Source organism: Sciurus carolinensis, chromosome 16, assembly GCF_902686445.1.
Source record: "Sciurus carolinensis chromosome 16, mSciCar1.2, whole genome shotgun sequence".
Taxonomy (NCBI): domain Eukaryota; kingdom Metazoa; phylum Chordata; class Mammalia; order Rodentia; family Sciuridae; genus Sciurus; species Sciurus carolinensis.
This window is the reverse complement of record NC_062228.1, coordinates 44,523,704-44,541,733: the sequence shown is the minus strand read 5'-3', so window position 1 is coordinate 44,541,733 and position 18,030 is coordinate 44,523,704. Positions and strand designations below refer to the sequence as shown.

General features: G+C 34.7%; 1 protein-coding gene across 12 annotated transcripts in view; it reads left to right on the top strand.

The window, feature by feature from the left end:
- Znf527 (zinc finger protein 527) overlaps positions 1 to 18,030 on the top strand; it is a 31,145-nt gene that overhangs the window by 4,319 nt on the left and 8,796 nt on the right. For 6 of the 12 annotated variants that reach the window (XM_047527497.1, XM_047527498.1, XM_047527502.1 and 3 more), the window contains 2 exons: positions 3,395 to 3,521; positions 4,344 to 4,439. The exons of 1 other annotated variant lie outside the window; for it this stretch is intronic. In XM_047527497.1, coding sequence (XP_047383453.1) covers positions 3,395 to 3,521; positions 4,344 to 4,439 — 223 coding nt within the window. Of the gene's footprint in view, positions 1 to 3,394; positions 3,522 to 4,343; positions 4,440 to 18,030 lie in introns of those variants that run through there. 5 more of the 12 variants (XM_047527504.1, XM_047527507.1, XM_047527506.1 and 2 more) reach the window with 5 other exon arrangements.

Here is an 18,030-nt window from a genome sequence, read left to right as displayed (position 1 = left end):
TGTTATCATGGTGGGAGCATGTTTGGTTTCATCCAGGATAGCAATGAGCCAGTGTCCAGGGGGTGGGAGGGAGTCAGCATTGCGAGGTCATAGTGTAGCTATGTAGGCCCTTGAATGTCATCATCAGAACTTTGAGTTTTGTTCTAAATGTGAAGGAGAGCCATTGGAGTGCTTATGATATGATTGGATTTATGTTTTAAAATAAAATAGAAAGCATGGGAAATAGGGTGAAAGCAGGGAGACCAGTCAGGAGACTACTGTGGTAAGCCAGGTGAGAGGTGATAGCAATCTGGACCATGTAGGGAGCATGAGAGCTGGAGAAACTCTGCATATGTATTGGAGATAGAAAATGGGATTTCATGAGGGATTGTTTGTGGAGTGTAAGAAGAAGAAAGAAGTCAAAGATGACTGCAATCATTTTTGGCTGGGTAGCTACACAAATAGCCATACCATTTACTCAGAAATTCATGATGGAGACTATTGGAACCAAGAATTGAGTTCTGGATATACTGAGAGGCCACATGGAATGTTGATTATATATCTTGGCGTTCAGGACTAGAAATGTGAATTTAAAGCCATGAGACAAGATAAAATTCTTGGCAAATGTAGGTAGGAAAAAGTTCTGGCAAATGTAGGTAGGAAAGAGATCCAAGGACCAAGTTGGGGACATTTTAACAAGACAAGAAGAGGAGGAACCAGCAAGAGACTGAAAAGAACTGAGTGTTGTGGTGCATACCTGTAGCTTCAGCTACTTGGGAGGCTGAGGTGGGAGGATCACTTGAGTCTAAGAGTTCAAGACCAGAGAGAGAGAGAGAGAGAAACAGAGAGAGGGAGGGGAGGGAAGGATTGATGGACAACCAGAGTATGTGGGTCCTAGAAGCCAAGAGTAGAAAATGTTTAAGAAGAGAACCATCAGTGAGTTAAATTCCAAGAGAGTGAAGGTGATGAAGCCTGAAAATTGACTATTGAATTTGGTAGCATAAAAGTGACTGATTAGTTTGACAAGAACTACTTCATAGAGCAATTTGGATGAAAGCATCATTGCAGTGGGTTCAAGAGATAATGAAAGGGGAGGAAGGAATAATGGAGATGGAGAGTATGGACCTATGATAATGTAGCCAGTAGCCACATATGGCTACTCCAAATTGAGATATGCCATAATTGTAAAATATATGCCATAATTTGAAGATTCAGTACAAAGAGAATAATGTCTTATTAATAATCTTCTATATCAGTTATATCATTTACTCTTAAATATCTTTAAATTATATCTTAATAATATTCTAGATACATTGGTTAAATGAAAAATATTATTTAATTATTTCTATTTGCTTTTAAAAATATGATTACTGAAAAATCTAGAATTACATATGTGACTCACATGTTTCTGTTGGATATCCCTGGTCTAGACAACTCTTTGGAGGAGTTTTGTTATTAAGAGGAATAGAGAAATGGAACAATAACTAGAGTGAGATCATGGAAGGGAATTTTATTATTTATATATTTCTTTATAAGGTAGAAGATATTGCACTAGTTTGTATACTGATAGGAATGATCCAATAAAGTGAGAAGAGTTGGTAATACAAGGAAAAAAGGTGACATTGTCCTTTTGTGGGCAAGTGAAGGATTGGCTGTGCATAAGAACCTGGAGTTTTATCCATAATGAGAGAGAAGACAGAGTATATACAGTATAGATACAGGTTGGCAAGTATGGAGAGAGGCAGGAGGATCAAGTTCAAAGTGAACAAGGGAGAAGTAGGTGAATTGAGAAAGAAACAGTATGAAATAGTTATCAGGAGAACAGGAGAGTGAATTTTTTAGGGAAGTATAGTATAGTAGTCTTACAGTGTTTGAGGAATCTATGTTTTCGAAATCAAAATGTTCGTCAATTGGGGTTCTGGCAAGAAACTCAAAAGGGGACAATTTATAAGGTATTATCAGGATATGAAGAAACTGAAAAGGGTGGTACTGTATCCTGGGACTCATAAAGCAGAAAATTGAATGGAGAGGGCCGCTGACAGGTACTGTGAGCTTTGATTGAAGAACAGAGATCACCCAGGGTAGGGGTTCAGGGGGGAAACTTATTGGAATAAATATTTAACCTACTCACTTCCCTTACATCTCTTGCAAGCAGTTGAACCCAATTGACAATAGCAGTGTCAAGGGAGTGCATTGAGGCAGTGAGTGTAGGTCAGCCTCCCAGCCACAGAAAAAAGAGCAACACATGGGAATTACACAATTGTATCTAGTTGTATAATTTTTTTTTCTCCAGACACATTCAGCCCTATTTCCATATTTGATATTTCATTATATTTGGTAGAAATGAAAACACATTCTAAAGACTGGAACCCCATCACTTTTAAGCATTGCGTATTCCTTCATACAGAAATAGAAAATTTCACCAGTCTTTTCACTGAGTGGGAAGTAGTTTTTACCATGTGATTAGTTTCATTATAGACACTGGATATCCATCAGTTGAAAGAGAGAGCCTTTCTTTCATGCAGCTTAGAATTCAGTGACTAAACTCTATTTTTGGACCTGTAAGTTGTTTCCAGATTTTTTGGTATAATCTTCTAAAGAAAATTCTATCTAAATCTCTTTACTTATTCTTCCTTATTTCTTCTGGATACAGTCCTGGAAATTTTCCTTACATAAAGAGTCTAAATTCAGATCATACTCTTTTTTGTTAAAGCACAATTCAAGATCCTCCGTCCCTACTCTACTGTGATATCCCAGTTTGGGGAATATATGTGTAACTTAACAACTTAGCCCTTGCTCATATACCTATACTTTTTCATGTTATAAGTTAATTTCTGTGTGTGTATGTGTCTTTTTCACTAAAGTTTAAGAATTTTAAGTGGTGAATCTCTTTATAATATTTCTCTTCCTTCAAAGTATTTTACAAACTTGAGCATGTACTTCTTTTCTTTCTTTCTTTCTTTCTTCCTTCCTTTCCTTTTCCTTCCTTCCTTCCTTCCTTCCTTCCTTCCTTCCTTCCTTCCTTCCTTCCTTCCTTCCTTCCTTCCTTCCTTCCTCTTTCCTTCTTTCCTTTTTTTTTTTGTACCAGGGTTTGAACTCAAGGATGCTTAATTACTGAACTTCACCCCCAGTTCTTTATTTTTTATTTTTTATTTTGAGACATGGTCTTGCTAAGTTGCTTAGAACCTCTCTAAGTTGCTGAGGCTGGCTTCCAACCTGTGATCCTACTGCCTTGTCCTCCTGAACTGCTGGAATCAGAGGTGTGTACCACTGAGCCAGGCACATGTAATTTTTTTCTAATATAATTATTTTCCTGGATTATTTAGAGTTTTGAACTCTGGATGAATTCATAGTTTTTGCTAGGATCATATGGGAATCTAAGCACTTGGTGAACAAGAATTTATTTTTATTGCAGGGGTTGGTGACCTTCAAAGATGTGGCTCTATACTTTTCCCAAGAAGAGTGGGAATGGTTGGACCCATCTCAGAAGGATTTATACAGAGAAGTCATGTTAGAAAACTACAGGAACTTGGTATGGCTTGGTAAGGATGTTTTTCCCCCATAATTCCAAAATTTCCCTCAAGTGTTTTTGCTTCCTCTATCTTGAAAGTGCTTAGCTGAATTCCTACCTTCCATTCCCAGAAGTGATTGGAAGTAGTTTTATAGAGTTGGAAATGAGTAGTTCCCTTCCCTGTAGAATGGTGGTTTGAAAGAACAACATCAGCAAGCCCTGGGAATATGTTAAATGCAAATTTTAGGACCCCACTCTAGATCTACAAAATCGGGAATTCTGGGAATGGATCTAGTAATCTGGCTTTTTTGTAGGGGAGGAGTACTGGGGATTGAACTCAGGGGCACTCAACCACTGAGCCACATCCCCAGCCCTGTTTTGTATGTTATTTAGAGACAGGGTCTCTTTGAGTTGCTTAGCGCCTCACTCTTGCCGAGGCTGGCTTTGAACTCACGATCTCCCTGCCTCAGCCTCCTGAGCCTTTGGGATTACAGGCGTGTGCCACCTTACCTAGTGAAATCTAGCTTTTAAAAAGCCCTCCAATAATCCTGATGCCTGTTAGAGCTTCAGAGCCAATGTAGTTTTTGATTCAGTAGGTCTTTTGGGGCCTGAGAATTTGCATTTCGCACTAGTGCCAAGGTGATGGCTATATCTGCTCTAGAGCTTTGAGAGCCACTGCTATGGAAGAAGCTTCATCTTCCTCATTTTCCACACAAGCACTATTCCATTCTTTGAGACTTGAAGGTCAATTCTTGCCTGATAACCAAGAAATTGGTTCTGGGACCTGGAACAACTGCAGTGTGTTGATTTGTCTATCTGTCTCTGGCTTTCATTTTTCTTACCCCACAAATAGGCCTCTCCATTTCTAAGCCCAATATGATCTCCTTGTTGGAGCAAGGAAAGGAACCTTGGATGTTGGAAAGAGAGATGTCACATGGTCAGTGTGCAGGTGAGTGACAGATAACTGGGCAGGGAAGACCATTTAAGGTGCCCACTCAAGTGGTCTTGAGGAGGCTTCCCTGGATTTCAGGTGGCAAGAAAATCTCTTTAGCATGTGCTCCCCTAGAAACCTCAACTACACCTTGGGGTTTTTCCTCCCAATATTATCAAATTTCAATTTTTAGTCTTCTACCTATACCTTAACTCTCAAACCTTCCCATTTCTTTTTCTCTATTATGGTCAGAATTGTATCTTTTTTTAGATTTCTTTTTTGAGCTTTTACTTTTGTCAAAATTATTATTAAAGATATACGTGCACATTCTTTTAAAAAAATCCAGTAGCTTTACAAAACTTTTTTCCTTAAAAAACAATTCATTTATTCTGCTCTCCAGTTGCTCTCTCTCTAGAGGGAACTACTTTCTTCTCTTTTAAAATTTCTTTTGGTGTTTCCTTCATGCCTCTAAAAATATGTTTAATATTGCTATTTCTTGATTTTTTTTCAGATTTAATCCTTATCCAATACCTTCTTACTAAGAAAATTAAGGTTTAGCAATTTCTTGTTCTGAACCCAACACATATGCACCCACACAGATATATTAATTTCCACTCTCTCATTATTCAGTGTTTATATTGTTATGACGATTTAATGCTAGTCATAGCCAAACTGTGCATATATCAAGATTACTTTTTCTTTATAACTTTTTGTTTTCCCCAGAGTTGTTAATGATCTAGAGATTTTATTTGTTTTGTTTTCTGTTTAATTTTCTACAAACATATCTCTAATTCAATTCCCAATTCCCCAAGAATTATCTAAATCTCTCAAGGCACTCAGATACATTAAGTAAACTATCAGTTTCATCGTGGAGAAATCTCTCCTGGAGTCTTAAGAGATGCTTCACTCTGGACAAATGGTCCGTTACATCCACTTGGACTCATTTGGGTTTATCTGATATTTTCTTATGGTTAGATTGAGTATGCATATTTTGAAAGAATGCTGCAGAAATAATGTTGTTGTCCCTCTTAGTGAATCATACCAAAGAATTTATAATTTATAATGTTAATATGCCTTATTATCTACGATACTGACTTTGCTTACCTAGTGAAGGTGGTGCCTTTTCCATTATAAAGTTCTTGTTTTTCTATTTATAATTAGTAAATATCTTGGGGGAGATACCTTGAGACTATTCAGTTTCTTATAAAACTTTTGCTTATTTAACACCACAGGAATATGTATATAGTCTTGTATATATGTATACACATATATGTATATTCTTATAAGTATGTATGCACATATAAAAATAGGATTATTCTGTATGGAAGAACTGTTTCTTATGTATTTTTTATGTATATGTTACTTATGTATTCAATTATATTTAGAAATTCATGCATTTTTTTTTTTTTTGGCAGTGCTGAGGATTGAACCTAGCAACTGAGCTATATCCCCAGCCCCTATGCATTTTTTTCTATGAAATAATGACTTCATAGAATTTAAAGAGATTCATCTTTATATTTCTAGATTTATGGGTTTTTTTTCTGTGACTTAAATCCAACGAATCATTATTTTGTTGTTCCGTTTGTTCCAGTTTTGGCCATTGGAATCTCCATGTTGGTTCCTTTGAGCTTTTCACATGTCCCTCTCCATTTTTTGAGCACTTCCTTCCTTCTGGCACTACAAAGTATCCCAGGTTCATCTTGTTTTCCTTGCCCCAACCTTGAATCTGTCACTTCTCCAAGAAACCTGGTTTCTTTTGTGGTAAATGATGCTTAGAAACTAAAGTCTGGGTTCTGGGTGTCCTCATTGCTATCAGGCCATCACAGCAGACAGAAATAGGAAATAACACTTTTATTTTTATTTCTGCCTCTGTCTTTTTACATATTAAAACTCTTCACTTATATTAATAATTTGACTCTGGTATAGCTCTAAGCTGGGTTTATTGTAGCCTTCCTCTTTTACTTATTTGTAATTTCCTTTTCTGACAATGAGAAAGTATATTTACTTACTTGCTCAATTTTAGTTACACGTAAAATATATGTACTGAATTTTCTAGTTATTAATCTGTGAGATACAAATTTACTGACTACATTCAAACTACAGATGTATGTATAGTTTCCTGTATCTTCTTTCGTAGGTAAAACATAGCACATTGTAGATACTCTGCATTTTTCTTTGTCCACATAATCATGTACACAGGAACTCACTCTATATAACTTCATGATCTTTTGCATTTTAACAGCTGTTTAACCCTTCATTATGTGCATGTAATCATGAATTGTTCAACCACTCTAATGTATGGACCTTTAGGCTGTTTGCAGTATTTTATTATTATTTTTTAAACATTTTTTTTTAGTTGTAAACGGGCACAATATCTTTATTTTATTTATTTATTTTTATGTGGTGCTGAGAAGTGAACCAAGTGCCTCACACATGCTAGGCAAGCACTCTACCACTAAGCTACAGCCCCAGCCCAGTATTTTTTTATTATAAACAATGTTGTGTTTAATAACTTTATGCATATAATTTTCACATTGTTGAGGCTTTATCTTAAGATAAACCCCCCTAGATGTGGGGTTGCTGAATAAGTACACTTGTAGTTTTGTTAGGACTTGACAGATTCCTCCCCAGAAAGGTTGTCTGCTTTCTGTATTACTTTTCTATTGCTGCAATAATAAATATACACATTTAATGATCTAAAACCACACAGATACATTACCTTATACATCTGGAGGTCAGAAGTCAAAAATATGTTTTACAGGACGTTACCAGCCTGTGTTCCTTCCTAAGGCTGCAGGGGAGAATCTGTTTCCTTGACTTTTTATGCTTCATTCAGGGCCTTTACCCAGCCTTTTATTTTCAACTTTTTTGAATCACTTGTTTTAAATGAGGTTCTTATGAATACAGATTCAAATTTTCCTTTGTGAACCACCCGAATACCTTTTCATTTTAATGGGTACACATCCAGTTACATTTTTTATATTTTGGGGTTTAATTCTGTGTATTCTATTTTCTGGGTTTTAGTTTTTAGTTAAAAAAAAAACTTTCATATATCATGTTTCTGAAGTCTTTGCTTTTTTAATGTTTAAGTCTGTAGCCTTAATTAAGATTCTTCTTTTGTTTATAGTGCTGTTTCTTTTTTTTTCTTTTCTTTTTCTCATCTTTTCTTTTTTTTTTTGTGGGGGGGTTCTGGGGGAGGGACCAGGGATTGAACTCAGTGACACGACCACTGAGCCTCATCTCCAGCCCTATTTTGCATTTTATTTGGAGACAAGGTCTCACTGAGTTGCTTAGCACCTTGCTTTTGCTGAGGCTGGGATTATAGGCATGTGCCACCATGCCCTGCATAGTGCTATTTCTTTAGATAGTATTTATTCCTTCTGTTACTTGATTGGGCAGCTTTCAAAAATATCTTTTGATTCTTATGTTACAGATGTGTCATTGAGTAAATTATTTTGTTCATTATCCATGCTCCCTCTTCTCCCAAATTTTAATTGTATGCTTTTTCACGTCAGGGCATATTACATTTACGTGCTGTTCTGTCCCATTTATGTCAATGTTTCATTTAGTCTTAGTTTTGTAGTTAAATATATTCAGTGTTTTCCACCAGTCCTTCTGCTGATATCTCTTGATTGACTGACTTGTTTTCTATAATTTCCTCAAAAACAGTTCATGCAAACAATATCTCCCCAAGTTTTACCTTGTTCAGAACTGGCTTTTCTTTTTTTCTTTTACACCCAATCAGAAAATTATCTTAATAGTTACAAAATGCTTTTTGTTACAGAATTAGTATAAGATACCAACTGATTGCTCGGCACAGTGGCACACACCTATAATCCTAGTGACTAGGGAGACTGAGACAGGAGGATTGCAAGTTTGAGGCCAGCGTGGGAAACTTTGGAAGACCCTGTTTCAAAATAAAAAATAAAAAAGTCTGGGTATGTAGCTTAGTGATTGAGAGCCCCTGGGTTCAATCCCCAGTACCACACACGCACGAGAACAACTGGTTGTTTCATAATTATCCACAATTACTGGAACTTGAGGTGTTAGCTAATTTGGGGCAAATATCAACAAAATCGTCCATTTATGTTGATACAGACATCATCCAAGCCTGCCCTGTTGATTTCCATCATGCTGAGTTCTGATGAGATGACCTGATCCTTAGAAAAAATCTCTCTCTTCCTTCTTTGGAGGTTTGAAGTGAATTTGACATTATTCATTAAACCTCTTCAGCTCCTATCATTTACTGCTGTTTCAACATTCAATTCTGACTGTCTCCATTTCAACTTTGCTCTGTTTAGGTTGTTTTAATAATATTAAATTGTCCAAATCTTTTTTCTCTCTTCTCAGAGGTTTTCTACTACTGCTTAGATCTGAGCTGTACATTTTTATCAGTGTCTCCAATAGCATGAGCTGCCATCTTAGAAAGGTGTTTACAGGTTTGACTGGTGTCAGTTTTCCCTGCAAAGGAAGGTGCTGAAACTGTAAGGTTTAATTCACTTACTCATCCGTAGGTTGTCCTTGTTACCTTAATTCCTGAACTTGGCAAGCTCTACGTGGTTCATAGCCATTCTTCCTTAAGTAACTTTTAGTATAATATTGTTGTTGAATGTTTTTTTGAAGAAGTCTGTTTCCAGCTTGATATTTTTCTTTTATGTATATGTAGTTTTATGTTTTGTTCTGTTCTGTCAGATGATTTTTCCTTTTAACTTTAAAGTCACTATGTTGGAGCATGTTTTTTTATTGACCATTTTGGGTCACCTTTCCTGAGACAGATTTTAGGAAATATGTTGGTTCTTTTCTTTTGATAAAATTAAATATATAGGAAAGTGTCCTATGCCCTAGTTTTTATTTTTCTGGGTAGTATTCTTACCTTATTCTGTAACTTATTTTATTAATATTGCTTTTAAGATTTATTCTTGGTAAATTTATATATATATATACATACACACATATATATATACACATATACATATATATATATATATATATATACACATTCTTTTTTAACTGCTATATAGTATTCCATGGTTTGAATTTATCACATTTATTTAATCATTTCCCTACTGATGGTCAATTTAGGTTGTTTCCATTTTTTACTGTCCTACATAGGAGGGTATGTTTTCATGTACATGTCTCCCTGTTTCTCAAGGATTTGTATCTAAAAGTAAAATTGTTAGAATATAGAAGTCTGCATTCTAATTTACTAAATACCCAAATTGTTCTTAGAAGTTTATATCAGTTTATATGTAGAAGAGCATATGAGATAGCAACTTAGGAGGCAGGAGTATAACAAGTTCAAAGCCAGCCTCAACAACTTAGCAAGGTCCTAAGCAACTTAGCAAGATCTTGTCTTAAAAAGGACTGGACAGGTGGCTCAGTGGTAAAGTGCCCCATGCTTAATTCTCATTGCCAAAAAAAAAAAAAAAAGAGGGGGAGAAGAAGAAGGAGAGCAAATGAGGATTCCTTTTTCTTCCTTTCTTGATATTCACTAGCTTACTTTTTTATATTGTTCTTTGTATTGTCTAACTTAAAATTTTGCCATTATGGTTGTTTTAATTTACTAAGGATATTGAGTATCTTCCCAAGAATGCACTCACTGTTCTTGAAGTTTTTCTCTTCTGAGATGCCTGTTCTTATTTGCAACACATTTTGGAGGGGTTTTGTTATTTGTCTTTATTGATTTGTAGAACTTTTTATACATTTTGAGCATTATTCATTTTTCTATAGTAAGTATCTTTGTTTTCTTTTCCCAGACTGTCTCTTGTCTTTTAACTTGTGATAGCTTTTCCAACATAAAAGTTTTTAATGTTAATGTCAGATTCATTCGTCTTTTTCTTTTTAGTTTGTGCTTTATAGTCTCATTTACTAAATCTTCCCCTAGTAACTGGGGTCATAAAAATATTCTCCTCTTTGGTTTTTTGCAGTACCGGGGATTGAACTCAGGGGTGCTCTACCATTGAGCTATACCCCTCAACCCCTCCTTTTAAAAATTTTTTGATATAGGTCCTTGCTAAGTTGCTGAGGCTGGCCTTGAACTTTTGATCCTCCTATCTCAGCCTCCCGAGTCACTGGGATTATAGGCCTTTGTCATCGTGCCTAGCTCAGCCCTTTATTTTTATTTTTTATTTTGAGATGGTCTTACTGATTTGTCTGGGCTGGCCTCAAGCTTGTGTTGCGCCTGTCTCAGCTTCCCATGTAGCAGGGATTACAGGAAGACACCAATGTACCCAGTTCTCCTGTTTTATTTTCAGTAGTTTTAAGGTTTTGTTTTTCACTTCTGGCCTATAATCTATGTGAACTTCAATTTTTAAATATAGTGTGTGAGTTTTTTTAACATAGAATTTTCCCAGTACTGTTTATTGACTTCACTGATGATGATAATGCTCCCTCCATCAGTATACCAAGTTCTTATATTTGTGTGACTCTTGTATCTCCCCTCTGCTTTTCATTCCATTTGTTTATTTATAAACCAGTGCTATACTGTTTTCCTTAATTTAGTAAGCTTAATTTCTGTTTAGTGTCCTAAGTAGTTATCACTGGCACATAGAGCATTAATTTGCCTGTATTTATCATCTGTCTAGCCAGCTTATTGTACTATTTTATTCACTTCTCTGAATTTGTTAGAGAATGATAATTGCTTTAACAAAGTCTTAGTGAATAAAAATGTAAAGAATTTTTTTAGACATGTCATAATCCAGTATGCCATTATCTGGGGCCTCTGCTGCATGCTGTCATTCAGATTGACAACATCCTTTTGTCTGTTTGCATCATCATCTCCTTGGAGTCTTCTACTGAAGCCAGCAAGACAGGGAGGGAGAAAGAGAAAGAGAGAAAAGAAAGGGGAGGGGCAGAGAGGAGTTTCAGACACACATACACACAAAAAGAGAAAAAAAAGTAAAGATGGATGGATGTTGAGGGATCTCTCAGGACATTTTTAATGGGCTAGCTTGGAAGTGACATTTGTGATGTCTATCACTTCTGATTTGCCAAAACTTACATGGCTACAAGGGAAAGCTGGCAGATGCAATTTTTGTGTACTTAGGAGGAAAAGGAAAAATGTTTACTAGATATAGTTTCTTTTCTAGTATTTATATCTTCTTTGTTTTTTCTTCTTTTTAATTTGGCTATATCAATCAGTTTCCTCATCCTGTGCCTAACAGTTACAGTCAGTTTTTATTCTTTCTGACATCAGGGGATTGTTTAAACCTTAAATGTGACTATTTTCTTTTATTCTTTGCTTAAAGTATGTATTTTAATTAGCAGGGATTTATATTTCCAGCATCTTTTGAGGTGATTAATTTTTCTCTACTGCAACTTATTTTCTTCTATAAAAATTTAATGGGCCAGGCTCAATGGTGTATGCCTGTAATTCCAACTACTTGGGAGGTTCAGGCAGGAGATCCGAAGTTCAATACCAGCCTTGGCAACTTAGGGAGACCCTAAGCAACTTGGTGAGCCCCTATTCCAGAACTAAATAATAAATAGGGATGGGGATGTAACTCAGTGAAAAAGCACCCCAGTTTTTCTTTTTTTAAAAAAAATATAGGGGTGGGGAGATAGCTCAGTTAGTAGAGTTCTTGCCTTGTAAGCACAAGGCCCTGGGTTTGATCCCCAGCACCCAAAAAAATAAAAATAAAAAATAAAAAAAAAATAAAATAAATATATACATATGTATACTATATACATATAGATGTATATAAACATGTATATATGTTTATATATTTATATAAATATGTATATAAACATATACATATATATACATATTGTAGATGGACACAATGCCTTTATTTATTTTATGTGTTGCTGAGGATCAAATCCTCTGAGCCACAACTCCAGCCCCAGCACCAGTTTTTCAATCCCCAGTACCAAATAAATAAATAGAAGAAAACTTATAGAAATTATATAAGTTCATATTTTTTTCTATTGCCAACCTTTCTGAGTTGCCTGTTTAATCATATGGATTATTAAATTTAATAAACTGATTCAGTTTTTAATATGTAAGAATTTTGCTGATTGATCTCATATCAGAACAGTGAAATAAACTAGTGGAACAGTATAGAAAATATAGAAAGCATAAGAACAATGAGTAGATCAGTGTAACATTCAGGTTTATATGAGAATTTAGAGTAAGAAGAGTAGCTTTTCAAATCAATGAGGCAAAGAGAGTTTCTTTAAAGTTATGAATAATATTTGTATAATACTCGTTTTTAGAAAGTTCTTCCTAGAATGACATCAAAGCTAGAATCTATATTGGAAAAATTGAAATCTTTCGGTTTATACAGTTTTTAATTTTTTTATCAAAAGTAATATAAATGAAGAGGACATACAACAACAAAAAGTGATGATTTAAGGGAAAAATACTTATATAAACTTAATACCCTAAATATGTAAATAACTTCTACAAATCACCTATAAGATATATAGTTCAATTAAAATGTATGCAAAGCAAATGAATAAGGAGTTCACCAAAAAGACACCATAAAATATATAAAAGATATACAAATTTGCATAAAAAGATACTCAGTTTTATAATCAAAATTGCAAGAAGAGTGAGCTATTTACTTATGTAGGCAATGATTTTAGATGATGTTAGCCAGTGTGGGTGAGTTTTGAGATGTGCTCTTCCTATACTGTTAATTGATAAACTTTTCAGAAGGCAATTTGACTGACAGTGAATATTAATATTTTAAATATGTACAGTTTAATGCTTCTACTATTAGAAATGGATCTTGGAGAAATACAAAATTATGCAGAAACACATTATTAGATGCTGTTTATTTGATTACTTTCCCATTATTTTTATTGGTGCGTTATAGTTGTATATAATAGTTGGGATTTGTACATGTACACAATATAACAATATAATTTAACCAAGATTATTCCTTAGTATTTTATTTATTTTTTTAGGAACGTTTTTAAAATATGTATGTATATATTTTTAGTTGCTGATGAACTTTTATTTATTTATATGTGGGGCTGAGTATTGAACCCAGTGCATCACACGTGGTAGGCAAGCACTCTACCACTGAGCTACAATCCATGCCCTTAGTATTTAATTTCTAAGTGATTAATTTTTTAAAATGTTGACTACAAGGAATAATAAAAACATATATTTAAAAATACATACGTGTTTCACAAAAAGACACATATGTAAATGTATATATGTGAGGCATATATATCTTTATGTTTATGTTAAGCATGTAATTATAAACATCAATTTATAATTAATTAAGTAAATATTATATTTTTAGGGCTGGGGTTGTGGCTCAATGGTAGAGTGCTTGCCTAGCATGTGTGAGGCACTGGGTTCGATTCTTAGCACTGCATATAAATGAATAAAATAAAGGACCATCAACAACTAATATATATATATATATAAATTAAAATAAATAAATAGATAAATATTATATGTTTAACTTTAAAACATGTAAATGGACATTCATTAGCCTTTCTTTTTGTTACTGGGGGTTGAACCTATGGCCTTGCACATCCTAAGCATCTGCTGTACTACTGAGCTACATCTTCAGCTCCTTCATTAGCCTTTTGATACAGAGCCAGTGCTTTTTATTTGAATATGATCTTTTGATTGGAATTCAGCCTCCATCTTTCTTAAATAAATCACACTCATAATGTATGATGTATAGTACAAAACATTACAGTCCAACATGGGTACAGAATTCTTTAGAGTTTTGCTTTTAATCAGGTGTTTACAGTTTGATTTCTTACCTAACTCAAAAACAGGTTTTAAGCAACTCACTTCTATCCTATTTTTCTCTAAAACTTTCAACATAGTTTTCATTAAAACAATTTTCTTTTAGCACTTAATTAATTAAATATTTAAGCATGTAATTATAAACACCAAATGTAACTGTACTAAATAAATTGAGGGCAGAACTCATTCTTGGCTTGTAAGTAATTTAGTTTGGGAGATACAAATGCAAAAATCTGTTATTAGTTGTTTTATTACCTGACGTATGGTTCATTCAGCCTTTGAAAGAGGTAGTTTTATTTATGCTGACACTGAAAGCTATCTGTGGTGTTTTATGGGGGGGAAAAGCAGGTTGTAAATAGTGTATGTATATATAAATTGTATTTATTTATCTCTACAGGGAAAGAGAATTCTAGGAGGATGTTAAATGTTGGCATTAGCTAACAGTGGTTGTGGTCTTGGGGGATATTTTGGAAAGAATATTTTTATTTTTTATATTTTAAAATTGTGTATTTGTTTAAAAAGAAAAATAATCTAATGCAGATTCTTAGCTGTAGTGTTTAGACAGATCCAAAATGATATGGAAATCCTTCCATATATTCTCCCTGTGAGCTTCCCTTCAACCAGATGTGATTAGCAGATTCATGGTCTGCTTTACTCTGTTCACCGTATCACATTAGTATTTATGATTCAGGTGATTTTCTGTTGACATTGCCTACAATGACAGAGACTTTTACAAGTCACCTGGTTTCACTCTTTCACCAAGTTTTTGAAAGGAGGAAATGCAATGTCTTGGGCCATATTATGGGTTCTAAAACATCATCTTTTCTTCAGAATTTTATTTTATAGTATTGATAATTTTGTCCATGTGTTCTTTAATTTTCTAAGCTCAGAAATAAAATCCTTGCAGAATTCTGATTGGAATTTACCTGATTTAATTAACATGAGGTAAAAGTATGCACATATTACTTTTTCTTTTGGTGCAATTATATCTTACATTTGCTTGTTTAAATCTTCTTTAACATTTATAACATTTTACAGAACCTTTTTAGCGTTCCTGCAAACCATACTTCCTCTCTTGTAATAGATGCCATTTGTAATCTCTTACTGCCTTTACTTCAAATTATTTCCCACTGTCTTGGCAACTTGAAACCTAACTTCTGCCCCTCTATAGAGTTTGACTAAATCCAGGTACTTTTCTTTATTTTCGTACTCCTCAGCTTACTGAGATGTATAAGATTGTTCTGATCATTATCCTTTTTCCTCTTTTCAAAACTCTTCTGATTTTCTTTTAACTGTCCCTGCTTTTCTGTCTTTCCTCATTAACCATAAGATCATTGTCATATTAACTTGGATCTCTATCCAGTGTTAAAATTTTCCGTAATGGTGGAAATAATCTTAAGACGGTGTTTTCCAATACAGTAGACATTAGCCACATTTGGTTAACCACTTTGTGTCGAGTGGAATTGAGGAGATGAATTTTTAAGTTTTTAATTTTAATTAATTTAAATATTTAAATTGCCACTTATAGCTAGTGGCTACTATATTAGACAGTATAGCCCTAGATAGTCTTTTTTTTTTTATTGTAAACAAAAGGGGTACATGTTGTTTCTCTATTTGTACATGGAGTCAAGGCATACCATTTGTGTAATCATAAATTTACATAGGGTAATGTTGTTTGATTCATTCTGTTATTTTTTCCCTTCCCCCCACCCCTCCCACCCCTCTTTTCCCTCTATACAATCCTTCCTTCCTCCATTCTTACCACCCTCCTTATCCCTAACCCTAAACCTAACCCTAACCCTAACACTAACCCCTCTCACCCCCCATTATATGTCCTCATCCGCTTATCAGCGAGATCATTCATCCTTTGGTTTTTTGAGATTGGCTTATCTCACGTAGCATGATATTCTCCAATTTCATCCATTTGCCTGCAAATGCCATAATTTTATCATTCTTCATGGCTGAGTAATATTCCATTGCATATATATGCCACAGTTTCTTTATCCATTCATCAACTGAAGAGTATCTAGGTTGGTTCCACAATCTGGCTATGGTGAATTGAGCAGCTATGAACATTGATGTGGCTGTATCTCTGTAGTATGCTGATTTTAAGTCCTTTGGGTATAGGCCAAGAAGTGGGATAGCTGGGTCAAATGGTGGTTCCATTCCAAGATTTCTGAGGAATCTCCATACTACTTTCCAGAGTGGCTGCACTAATTTGCAACCCCACCAGCAATGTATGAGTGTACCTTTTCCCCCACATCCTCGCCCACACCTATTGTTGCTTGTGTTCTTGATAATCACCATTCTAATTGGGGTAAGATGGAATCTTAGGGTAGTTTTGATTTGCATTTCTCTTATTACTAGAGATGTTGAACATTTTTTCATATATCTGTTGATTGCTTGTAGATCTTCTTCTGTGAAGTGTCTGTTCATTTCCTTAGCCCATTTGTTGATTGGATTATTTGTATTCTTGGTGTAGAGTTTTTTGAGTTCTCTATAGATTCTGGAAATTAGTGCTCTATCTGAAGTATGAGTGGCAAAGATATTCTCCCACTCTGTAGGCTCTCTCTTCACATTACTGATAGTTTCCTTTGCTGAGAGAAAGCTTTTTAGTTTGAATCTATCCCAGTTGTTGATTCTTGCTTTTATTTCTTGTGCTATGGGAGTCCTGTTAAGGAAGTCTCATCCTAAGCCAACAAGTTGAAAATTTGGACCTACTTTTTCTTCTATAAGATGCAGGGTCTCTGGTCTGATTCCGAGGTCCTTGATCCATTTTGAGTTGATTTTTGTGCAGGGTGAGAGATAGGGGTTTATTTTCATTCTGTTGCATATGGTTTTCCAGTTTTTCCAGCACCATTTGTTGAAGAGGCTATCTTTTCTCCATTGCATATTTTTGGAGCCTTTGTCTAGTATGAGAAAATTGTATTTATTTGGGTTTGTGTCCATGTCCTCTATTCTGTACCATTGATCTACCTGTCTACTTTGGTACCAATACCATGCCGTTTTTGTTACTATTGCTTTGTAATAGAGTTGAAGGTCTGGTATTGCGATACCCCCTGCTTCGCTCTTTCTACTGAGGATTGCATTAGGTATTATGGGTTTTTTATTCTTCCAGATGAATTTCATAATTGCTTACTCTATTTCTGTAAGGTACATCATTGGGATTTTAATTGGAAGTGCATTGAATCTGTATAGCACTTTAAGTAGTATGGCCATTTTGACAGTATTAATTCTGCCTATCCAAGAACTTGGGAGATCTTTCCATCTTCTAAGGTTTTCTTTAATTTCTTTCTTTAGTGTTCTGTAGTTCTCATTGTAGAGGTCTTTCACCTCTTTTGTTAGATTGATTCCCAAGTATTTTTTTTTCGAGGCTATTGTGAATGGGGTAGTTTTCCTAATTTCTCTTTCTGAAGATTCATCACTTATGTATAAAAATGCATTGGATTTATGAGCATTGATCTTGTAACCTGCTACTTTACTGAATTCACTTATGAGTTCTAAAAGTTTTCTGGTGGAATTTCCTGGTTCCTCTAAATATATAATCATGTCATCAGCGAACAGGGACAGTTTGAGTTCTTCTTTTCCAATTCATATCCCTTTAATTTCTTTGGTTTGTCTAATTGCTCTGGCTAGAGTCTCAAGGACAATGTTGAATAGAAGTGGTGAAAGAGGGCATCCCTGCCTTGTTCCAGTTTTTAGGGGGAATGCTTTCATTTTTTCACCATTTAGAATGATATTGGCCATGGGCTTAGTGTAGATGGCCTTTACAATGTTTAGGAATGTTCCCGCTATCCCAATTTTTTCTAGTGTTTTGAGCATGAAGGGATGCTGTATTTTATCGAATGCTTTTTCTGCATCTATTGAGAAATAATTATGTGATTCTTAATTTTA